The 12499-nt window shown below is 33.5% G+C and overlaps 1 protein-coding gene across 1 annotated transcript in view; it reads left to right on the forward strand.

Annotated features, from left to right (window-relative positions):
* LOC119632864 (protein wingless) overlaps window positions 1-12499 on the forward strand; it is a 28114-nt gene that overhangs the window by 15270 nt on the left and 345 nt on the right. The window contains exons 3-4 of the mRNA XM_038026007.1: window positions 8196-8497; window positions 12049-12449. Coding sequence (XP_037881935.1) covers window positions 8196-8497; window positions 12049-12449 — 703 coding nt within the window. The remainder of the gene's footprint in view (window positions 1-8195; window positions 8498-12048; window positions 12450-12499) is intronic.

Raw genomic sequence — 12499 nt, forward strand, 5'->3', positions numbered from 1 at the left:
AAGCGGTTGTCGATAAAGTCGGGAAAGAGCTTTCACTATGCCGAACCAGCTAATTGATATGTCTTTGAAAAAATCCCAAACGTATTCAAAAACCCTGTGGCATAAACATTTAGGAAAAATTTTCAATTACAACGAAAGATATTCAAGCGGTTTCTTGAGAAAGAAGCCTGGGTGGGGACAAAAATACCACTTAGAATATATCAAAACAACTTGCAGCTAATTGATCACCTGGTCTAAGGGAAGTCTTTTAGTGCAGAGTGAGATAATCACTGAATTACTTCTATCGGCAACATCATCGGTATTATTTATTGCATTTGACATCAGGAACTATGTTTAAGAGCAAACACAAATTGCTTGCTTGAGTAGAAAATGATAACAACGATTGATTGCTAAAGACTGCTCAACTTGTAGGACTCAGATCTCTATGCAGAGATTAAAGTTATTGTCTAAGTGTTTGAAACATTGTATAGCAAAATGCATGAACTAGCGGACAGATATGATTTAATTAATTTAAATTTTCCCTTTAATCGCAAACAGAAACATTTTATGGAATGCCTGGTGCGGACTTTCAAATCACACAAAAATAATAAATTCATTGTACGACCACCGAAAGTAGATGCCAAGAGATTGGAAATAAAGCAATAAGCTTACGTTCAATTTGTTGTTGTTTGTTTTATACTTTTTCCTTTTATCGTCATCTTACGATTGCTTTAACTTAAGGATATGTAAGGTTAACTTGTGCGCAATAAATTATGGATTATTTCCTTAAATCCGTTCACGAAAGATCAATCAATTTATTAAACTAAATTTTGTAGTCATGTTTGCTTGCTGGCGTAACGTGTTGAAAGTCGTAAATCAATAGGTACCTGTTTTTCTGAGGTCACTCGGAAAATAGACTTTGTGTGTTACATAAAGCATTCGTCCAGCTCTTGCATATCATTCTTGAATATTTCAGCGATTATTTAAGATGATAAAAAAAAAAAAACATGACAAGATACTGTTACTCTATTGAATGGGGATGAGAGAGTTGCCTTAGTGTCCTACTCTCGCTTCTCTTAAGACCGAATGAATAAAGATAACTGATTTGTTATATAAGGCAAATGGAACCAAAAGTTTTGATTAGATCAAAATTTCCATTTCTAGGAGATATCTACTCTATGTGAACTTTTTCTATAATCGCACGCTTATCAAAATGAATTGGAAGGTGCTTCAGATATGTACAACTTTGGTAATGCCGCAAAGAATTCAACTCTGGACTAAATCTCAACTTTTATCCCCCCGTCAACTTTTATCGTAAAAAAACTAAAAAAAAAAAAAAAAATATTAATGTATTGGTAGAAGGGAGTTTTTTTTTAATTTTATACAGCAGCGATCGGTTTTCCATATTTTCAATATCAACTTGGAATGTTTTTGTTGACTTTGAAGACGATATGTTCAGATCCGTACAGCAGGCGGACACTCAATCAAAACGTAATTTTTACCGCAGAAATAAAAAGAAAGACCAAAAGGCGTGCAGAGCCCCTGAAACTTACTATTGAGTGTTGCGATTAAATCATCATTCTCAAGAGAAGTATTGGTCGAGATTTGAGAAAAAAAATTAATCTTTTTTTTAATGTAAATTAATTAATTTCGTTTTTGTTCACATTTGCATTAGTTACAATGCTTGCCGAAAGTCGTCCGAAATTAAATATGCATCGAAGGAATGGCTGCGATAACTGATTTAGCGCAACTCCATTAGGCTACGGACACTACGCCCCTATCTCTTTCCTTTTTTTTTCATTTTTCTCTGGCCGTGACCCTGTTGCACGAACAGTACAAATCCGCTTTGCGAAGGATTATATTATCAAAAAGTTATCTACACATGCTTTTTGCTACTCTGTCCTTTAATCAAAACATCGACTAGCATTTCTTCACTGGCAAGCATCCTAATTATTTATTTAACAGATTAGAAATTTCTCGTGGATGAGCTGATGTCCGTTGTCTAAGTATGAACGCCTTCTTTATAAGGTTTTTTTTGATACAAAGGGCTCTTAAGTAAGTTGCTTACTCCATTATTGCATACAGTATAGATTAATATTTGGAAGAAAGCAATGCTCTTTGCATCTTATCACCTCTCAACTTATTCCAGCGACGGCTTAGTTAAAGAACAATTTTTCCTACTGCTCAGCATCTAGGTTGAACGATTGTTCCTTGAAATGTTGCTGCCTTTTTAAATAATTTTAGACTCGTTTGGGTACTTTCCAGTAATCTTTAGTAGTTAGCTTGAAAATATATAGGCTTATGGCTTCTCACTTACATTGGATTTTGTTGTTCTAAGAAACCGCTTCTATTAACGCACTAATGACGCCTATAGCCCAGCGTATTGCAGCTTGTTGTGCGATACGCCTTATTTTAGAAATTATTGGAAAGACGTTGTGCACAGTTTCAATGTTCAATTCCAAGAGTAAACCACAAAGCATATACAACGGCATGAATGACAGCAAAAATAAAAAGACTATATGCATACATATATATTCGAACAATCTATGGGGCTAGATTGTCTTTAATAGGCCCTTGAATTTAGTCTGGCGGCTGCAATATGCACAATACTTTTGACGGCACTCTTCGACAAGATTTTAATCATGATTGCAAAGGAGATGCAGACAGACAAGTTCTGCTATTCACCCTGACAAGGAACGCATTTTACGTAATGCTTAATATGCATGTAATTGATAAGCAAGTCTTCAATATGTTTTTTTTTTTTAAATACGCCTACTGACAATTGGTGTAACTTGTGTAAGTGCTGACAGATGTTATGTCATTTAACACATAATTTGAGATATATATGTTATCGCTTCATATTATAGAACATAAAATATAAATTAACAGAGGAAATAAATCGAAACTGAAGCATTTTTTCCCATAACAGCATAAACAATATTCATTCATTTAACACAATTGCATGGTGCAAGTAATTCACGGAAAATATCCACAACACTCCCGCTAATTGTTTACTTAATGTACTTTCCGGTACGTTATCAACACAAAACGAAATTCCATAGAAATCGAACGTGAAAGGAAAGTCAAGCACTAAATATTTGCTAATTAAAAACAATTAAGAAGAAGAAAACGTCTACATAAAAAATGAGAAAAATTGTAACATTTCCAAATGAAAACACAAAAAAAATATATATATATATTTAAGGTAAAGAAAGCGCGCATACCAACACGTAAAGGTTATGATGAGATATGTATTTTGAGTACGGTAAAAACAGGCCTTAAGCCAAACATACATATGCATGTTTACATACGCATACAAAGTTGATTGTAGCGTTGAAATTATTAAGAAGAAGGGCATTAATATTTACGTTTGCTAAAAAACAAGGCGCGGTTTACAAAAGTGTAAATAAATTATTACAAAATAGTATAAATTTTTTCGTTTCATATGAAATGATCTCCGGCAATAAGATAAGAAAAAATTAATAAGGCTATGTGTGAATATATTTTATATCCCACCATTTCAAAGATATATATATATATATATATATATATATAGAGGATTTCTTTATCACTTATTAATGTTATGGACGTGTTAGTACCACTCTAACGAATCGTAAATGACTACACTTTAGCTGTTATGTGCTAACGAGTGTCAGGATTCTTCTTTAGCAAAAGCAGGCGGTTCACGCCCATTCTTAACTTCTGATCCAAGGAGCTTAAGGACAAAAAACAAATTTCTTAAAAGTTCCAAGTTTCAGTAAACTATAGGGGACGAGACTAGAGGACATAGACTCCCTTCCCTTTCCCTTTATCTGTAAAAAAGTAACTTAAGTTTTGATCCATGGACCTTAAGGACCTAAGAATAAAATTTCTTAAAAGTTCCAAGTTTCAGTAAACTATAGGGGACGAGACTAGAGGACATAGACTTCCTTCCCTTTCCCTTTATCTTTAAAAGAAGTAACTTAAGCTCTGATCCAAGGACGTAAGGATAAAATATCTTAAAAGTTCCAAGCTTCAGTAAACTATAGGGGACGACGAGACGAGAGGACTTAGGATAGGCTTGATTTAATCAGACAATATAAGTTTTACGGGGTTAGTTGGGTAGTATTTCTGAATGTTACAAGTGGCCTATATATATATATATATCTTGTAGCCCCTTCATCTATAAGAAAGAAACATTTGCTTGGCGTTAAATCTCAGACACGTATTGCCTAACAAAACGGAGCAGAAGAGCATAACGCGAAGTGTTGAATAATCTTATTTTACTAACTCTTTGCATGTATTCTTAATAACCGTTACAAAGAAAACGATAAAACTACTACGCCAACTAACATTCTTCGTTGATGAGTATAAAAAAGAATGAAAATATTTTTTTGACAGAAAAAAAAAAATAAATAACTAATAAAACCATTAAACGAACAAGTGCTTTAAAATTAACTGGAACAGAAACGAAGGTGTGCCGCAATCTTTCTGTCTCAGTTTTTTCAAATACACAAAAGCAATTATATAAAGATTATTATAAAATAACAAAGAAACGCTAAAAACACCACCTCTTCCTTTAAAGAAATTTGATAATTTCAACAACATTTTTTTTACAATAAAATTAAAATAAAAAAAAAAAAAGTAAACAAATAAATTAAATCATGAATTGTTTTAAATTCATTGTAAGAACGGATTTCCGTTCTTAATTCAAGAGGCGTGGTCAATGTTCTTCTTGTATTCAAAAACCAATTTCTATTAAATACCAAAGCATTTTGAATACAAAAAAAAAAAAAATAAAGCACTTGAAATTGATCTGGTCTGAGAGTTTTATAAATAACAAATGAAAAAATAATGAGAATCATCTAAATTAAGCATCGCATCATACAAGAATCCCTTAATAGCACCCTTGAGTAGCGAGACAAAAGAAGGACTTGCAATTCGCGCACAGAGCAATAAAAGAATTCTTTAGCTGGCATTTTTGAAAAGCTTTTTATATTTATACTAATTCTGACACACACACACACACACACACAGGTTGATTGAATAAATAAGTGCACGTATATACCGTCTGATTTTATTAAAATGATATTAAAATTTTACAGTATTTTCCGCTTAACAATGTCACGAGCCTTCATGTCTTCAAGTCGTATAAAAGAAAGCTTCTTTTATATGTGAAATTTTTTTTAAGTAAACAAATTGCGGCTAAATGCATATCTGTATCGCTTAATATTTCTAAAGTACAAGTTGTTTCTAATTATACCTTACATCACCAGTACAAGAATATATATTATTTATTTGCGGATGTGTGCAACACCCAGAAGAACTTGAGATAAATCCACGTATTATTATACCGAAGCTTGGCTGTCCGTTAGTGTGTCTTGTCTTCTTATATTCAACCTATAAACCGCAAACTTTTCAAATATTTCGATCAAATTTGTCACGGAGGCGAAGCCTATCTAACATCCCGCGATTTTGGGAGCAACCACAGCCATCACGAGACTCCCCTAAGGGCCTAAGGGCCGTCCCAGCGGTCAGGTAGAGGACCCACACTACGAGGATTCCGCTGCACCAAAAACAGCAGCCAGCAATTCCTCGCAGAGAGGATCCTCTTTTTTAGAGAGCAAGAAGAGCATTAAGTTGGTCATGCCTAAGGCAGTGGTGACTCCATTCTGAAAAGGAAAGCATGATCAATCGTATACTTTAAGCCATCTGCTGAATATACTTTGGCTTAATTGTTTGTATATTTATGGTAATGGTTAGCCTTCTCCTCATCGTGCTTATGCTTCGAATGTTGAAAAGTATTCTTTATTCACGATGCTACAGCATTAACCTACGAATTAAGCAAAAAAAGTCATCTTTCCCGCGAATGCTTCGCATCGCATTTAATCCGTAGAAAGATCTATTAATTATATCGTTACGTAAGGTAGAAAAGCAGCAAGCCCTAGCCATATTTACACTCTGTCTGTTGGGAAATATCGCGAACTTATTCAAATTATCTTTTTACAAACATTATTATGAGGAAGACGTTGGCTTCGAAACTTCAGTAAAAAAATGGATATTATTCCACTGCAGTAGGTAATGTGTTCTCGTCAATGCCACGCTTTCGGCTTTTGGAGAAACCCTAACCAATAACGTTCGGCAATGTCGACATTTCTGTTTTAATTCGACAATACCGTCGCGCCACACATTATTTGCAGATTTTCTCAGCACACACCAATGGCAATAAATTCGATTCCGTATTATTAAGCAATGTACGTAATTGATCCTTATTCATCTGCAAATCCTATTCCAAGGTGTACAACGCACCAATTGTATGCTGCAATGTCGATATTAACGATGAAAAGTTCGTTGCGTCATATGAAGGATAATAAAAAAGAAGGAAGAAGGGGAATAAAAAAGATTTTCTCATCGCGCTAAAGTTATACAATTTTCATGTAATGGCTTTAGGGAGCGCAACAACATGTAACAATTTACTGTGTTTTGCTTTCATTTGGTAACTATGTGATTCAGGATTGTTTTAGACATCGATATATTAAATGGAAACTTAAATTTTATATAAATTTTGTCAAGCTTACGCAAGACGACTAGTCATCTACTAGTTCGCAAATTCTCAGTTAATCAAACCATAAAATATATCGGCATTGAAAAATTGCAAATAATATTAAGTACTGCATATAGTATTTACTAAGTTCAACTCAAAATTTAAAGAGAGACTGCTTAGGATTAAGATGTCAACAAACACACATCAAGTAGTGGGTCCTAACTTCTCTTCTCCGTATTTTTGTAAAAACACTTTCGTTGAGTTAACTGTGTATGAGAAATATATACATCATGATCCGTCCATCCGTCCTTGTGGGATTTCTTTATAAAATTTTATCATTATGAATATATATATACCATAATAATCCATTGTATTCATATTGTCAAGTCATTTCATTACAACCTAATTCGCTAAAAAGGTCAGGGACAAACTTAATTGATTAAGGAAAATTATCTGTCGATTGTTCATTCTTCGTGCTAACAACAACAAATAGCTTTTAAAGCATCATCATATTCTGGAGAAATTTCGAAAATTATTAGAACCTGGAACCATGGTCGCTTCCGGGATATTTCAACAGCAATGAAAGGATGGTTTTCGAGTTCACCAGACATAGCTCTCTCTCTCTCTCTCTCTCTCTCTCTCTCCCTGTCTCATTCTTAATCTTTCCAAAGTGTGGTGTACAGAAAGGAAAATTTTCGTTCCCCACCTTACTTTAGGTTTAGGTGCTTGAACAAATATAAAGACAGTTAAAGGGAAAGTACTGTAAGCGTCCTGAGCTACTTAACAAAGAAGTGTTTTTTTGTTTTTTTTTTGAAGTAATTTTACTTTTCTACTCATAATAATTTATATTTTATTGTTAAGCATTTGTCATATTCTTCTCTAGTTTAACATACGCATCATATACATCTGATAACTAACTAAGACCCCGTCTCGTAATAACAGCAGCAACAGCACTAATAGCAGCAACAGCACTAGCAGCAATAACAATCACTCAGTAAACACTTGAAATATGATTTAAATCAAGAGAATATAAAAGAAAAGAAGAAGAAAAAAAAAAAGAAGCGAAATAAAAAACACAAAAATTCAATTTTCATTGTTGTCCTTTGATGGGTTTTGCTTGTGTTGTTTGTTGGCTCTAAATCACCATAAATAAATTGCTATCACTTGATCAGAGAGAAGAGGGGGAGATCATCAAAATGCATAATATAATAAAACATAAACATGAATAGCAAACAATAGCGCATACCAAGCGACAGTGATTATTTCAAGTGTCATAATTGACCAGAAAACAACAATGAGCAGACAAGTGCTATTACTCATGATAAGAGCACCAGATTATTTATAAGAAATTCACTTATCCAACAATATAAAATAAAACAACAACTAAGAGAGAATGTTGTAACAGTGCATTTTTAATGCTCTTTCCCATAAACAAAGTAGGTGGCAAAAGTAGTTATCTTGTCAAAAATGTTTCACTCTTTTATTTAAAAAAAAGGTCTAGGCTTCCAACTCGAAAGAAATATTTTTATGCACTTATATACGCTTTTTAAGCTTATTCTCACACTGGGAGGACCACCTTTGTGAACTTAAAATTTTATTGAAATAAAAACTACAAATTAAAAAAAAAAAAAAAAAAAAATTTTAAAATTTTTTTTTTAATTTTTTTTTTTTTTTTTTTTCATTTCATTTTTAGGTTGCCGTGAAACAGGTTTCATTTATGCCATAACCAGCGCAGCTGTAACGCATTCTGTTGCGCGTGCTTGCAGTGAAGGTTCGATTGAATCGTGCACCTGCGATTATAGTCATCAATCGCGTTCGCCTCAAACCAGTGCTCAGGCTGGTAGTGTGGCGGGTGTACGCGATTGGGAATGGGGTGGCTGTTCCGATAATATCGGTTTTGGTTTTAAATTTTCCCGCGAATTTGTTGATACTGGTGAACGTGGCCGTAATCTCAGAGAAAAAATGAATTTACATAATAATGAAGCGGGAAGAGCGGTGAGTATTAGATATTTGTAAAAATTACGCATAAAGCCGTTGTCAGCCATTTATAGAGAAAAAAGCCAATTTTTATAAAAAAACAACTAAGATTATAGTGGAAGCACCAGGAAGCACCATGCCTTACAGTTATTTACATCAGAGCTTTTCATAATAATGCTTTATATAAGAAGTATTCGAAAATGTGGTCCGCTCCGAACGATCCTTCAGTAGGATCCATGTCTGGTCCAAAGCATGTTTGTACACCAAATTTGATCAATGTATCCAGAAATTCGCCCTTTTAATGTTGAACATAATAATACAAGACGGAAACACGGACAGACAAACCTTAGAACGGTATAATAAAGGACGGATCCAAGTCATGTTCTTCTCGATGTTCTTTGCATCCGGACTAACTTAATATATTCTTGTGTCACGATTGGTGTAGGGTATTAAAACAAGCTAAAATTAATTAACTTAAATTAATTAGCACATAACTAAGACAATGGGTTAGTTTCCTATGTTCATAGGCTTATCGAGCACACTTCTATTAAGAATATTTGCAACATTTTTCAGAACTTTTTTTAAAAAGAGGCCTTAATTTTTTTTAATGCGAGGGTCTATCATTGACCTTAATAATGCATTTGACTCTTGTGTCGCTGAATGCATTAAGCTTATGCTAACGACTTAAAACAAACAGCTCCAACAGACCCATCGATTCTAAATTGTGTTTTGAAATCGATCTCCCTTAGCACACATACACATCATACACATTTAAGGTTCGCTAGGCCATCGAATTTTTTTTCTAGAGAGCTTCCACTATCAAGACTTACGTAATTATTGTTGCATATTTTGGCAAAAAAAGTAATATTTTTTCTAGTTTATGAAATATGAAATAATTTGTACTTAATTGATATAAGATAAGTAAAATTTTTCTATAAACTTTGCAATAAGTCGCTTATTATGTTATGTTATGTTTTTCGCTTTTATAATATGTAAAATTGTGTAAAAAAGTGCAAAAAAAAAACAAACAGGAATTTCATATAAAAACGTTTTATTGTCTTATAAATCATTTGCAAGCACTTGAAAATAATTTGCGAAATTGTCTTTTGCTGCCTTCCTTCTTTTCATTTTTCCTTTTTTTAATTTCTCATCATTGCAAACGATGATTGGATCATAAAATATGCAGATAACTAATAACTATTAGGGAAACATTATTGACATTGTGTGTGATCCTCATTAATTACGCAAACATTAAATTGCATTCACAGAAAATATTACTACAAATATATGTGTTAGGTTGGCGGGAAAGTTCTCGCGTATTTTAAACATTAAAACATTTTAATTGGAAAATGTTTGATGGGTTCCTGAGCAGTCAAACGGTGAAAAAGCCCAGCACCTTTGCACTTGCAAAATGTTTGGATGAAGGTTACTCGTCAACATGGACTCAAATCTTCGGAAAGAGATTTTTCTCAACCTCAAGTGTTACCGTAAGCCTTCACAATCAATCAATGCGCTAACATCCTTTACGGAATTCATTCCGCAAACGCACTTAGCAACCGAAGGGTGTGAAGCGATATTAAACGTAATTCTTTTATATCCCATGAGATATACGCTGAATAATAAAACCAAATATGGCTCATTCTATGGACTTGTGTCTTGACCTAGAGGTAATAAAATACGCCAAAACTTTCCCCCCCAACCTATTAATTAATGTATATACATATCCGTTTACTTGCAAGTTTTTCTTTTACTTATAAAACTACAAAATTTCAATAAGAATTTTATTATATTTATTGCCCATGTAAGCCTTGCCTGATTGAGTAGCAATCTATTAAATATTTACATGTATTCGAAAAGAAAAGTTGTTAAAAAAATGTTTTTCTAATAAGCATTTGGAGAATTGCAAGAGAATAGTAAAGAGAAAAGGAAAAAAATGAAGAAGAAGAATTGAAACTTATATTATACCACCACCGCCCCAATCTGTAAATGAAAGAAAAGTTTCATGCTGTTTAGTGTATGGTTAATATATTAAAATCGATGACAGCTTTTACTGTGATATACATTTCGACAATAAGGCAGAGAGTAAGGCATATGTTAATGTTCATTGTTGTTGTTGTTGTTGTTAAGCACAATTAAAACGATGCAAAAAATTCTTTCTAGCAGTTAGTATGAGATCAAGAGAAATTAAAGCCTATAAATTTGCTGCTAATCCTCAGTGCTCTGAAAGCACAAATTTGAATTTTTATTACAAACATGCAGCACATTCTCACTAACATCGCTATACCACCAACATACCTCAATCGATATCATCATTATTATCATCGTCATCGTCATCGTCGTCCAGGTTTATTAAGAGTTTCTTAAAAGAGGTTTTATCTGCAGCTAAAGCAATTAATATACTGTTGAGCTCCTATTTTATGCGTTACAGTTTTCATAATGCTTTACAATTGCAAAGAAAAAGCAATAACAACAACAACAACAACAACAATAGGAATAATGAAAAAAAATTAAGTCGTTGCTGTGTATGCCTCAAGTAAATGTTATCGTGTGTTATATTAGCGGCAGTAACAACAGCAGCAGCAACCTCCTCTTGTTTGTTAAGCTTAATGCTTTCTGCATGATGCTGTATTATTGTAATAATATCAACAACATCAATATAAAAAACTGACCTCATGCTGCGTAAAGGCTTTCGATACACACATATAAAGTGTATACAACACAGTACAGGGTACAACATAAAGCACCCATACGTTTATATAACTTTATTATTATTATTATTATTATTATTATTATGATTGTTACCATTCTTGTTATTATTGTTGTTGTTGTTGTTGTTCCTGCATTTCTCGATATATTCGAACATTTATTGGTTTTTAATAATGTTTCAAATGTATAGCAATTCATTGTTGCTGTTCATGTTGTTGTTTTAATGCCGTGTTATATATGTAAGCAAGTAAATATGCATGTATGCGCGTACATACATACATACATATCTCTCTTTACACAATACATTGAGTGCATGATAATCAAGATCATGTTGATTATGCCTCATACTTTTTAAGTCTTACGATTATGCTGTCTGTCTGTCCGTCTGTCCGTCCGTCCATTTCGTTGTACAATCAATATGTCCATTCAGTCTGTCCGGCATTTACTCGTAAGTTCATTGCTGGCATTCACTTCAAATCGAACCTACCTGATCGTTGTGAAGCAAAATAATTAAGTGGAAAACACATTAATGCACAGAAGGGTGGCTCTTAATACGCCATAAAATGTCAAAAATGCAAAGCTCATAAATTATTTGCAACGTTAAATGAAAATATGCTTACTCGCTTGGGCGATTGAGTTGACTGCCCGTCTGCCCGTCTGACCATTGCTTTTATATCTTTATACGCGTATGCTTACTGACTTTACATTTACTTGCTAATGAAGCTATTCTTAAGGTTTTACTGCTCTCTCGCTTAACATATTTTACTAATTTTTCTTTTGTTTTGTTTTTCTTTGTTTCTTTTCTTATGTTCTTGTTTTTTTTTTTTTCTTTTCTTTTTTTTCTTTTACTTTTATTAATGCAGCACGTTCAGTCTGAAATGCGTCAGGAATGCAAATGTCATGGCATGTCCGGTTCATGTACGGTAAAAACATGCTGGATGCGTTTAGCGAACTTCCGTGTTATTGGTGATAATCTTAAAGATCGTTTCGATGGTGCTTCTCGTGTTATGATGACCAACAGTATACGTCCCAGCGGTAGCGCTAATACAATAGCTAACGTTAGTCCAAACGCAGTCGGTATTACAACGGCACTATCGCCGAATGCTGTCATACCAAATAATTATGATACGGATCGTATGTTAAACGATGAGCAACCTATTAAACATCATCCTAATATGGCCTCACCGAACAGTCTACCCAATCCGCATAGTATTTCAAGGAATTCAATAAGAGGCCGTCAAAGACAAGGCAAAAAGAATAACAGGTGAGTTTAGAGAAAATATTTTAAATCAGTTTATAAAAAAAAAAAAAAAA

This window comes from Glossina fuscipes, unplaced genomic scaffold (genome assembly GCF_014805625.2).
Source record: "Glossina fuscipes isolate IAEA_lab_2018 unplaced genomic scaffold, Yale_Gfus_2 2, whole genome shotgun sequence".
NCBI classification, from domain to species: Eukaryota; Metazoa; Arthropoda; class Insecta; order Diptera; family Glossinidae; genus Glossina; species Glossina fuscipes.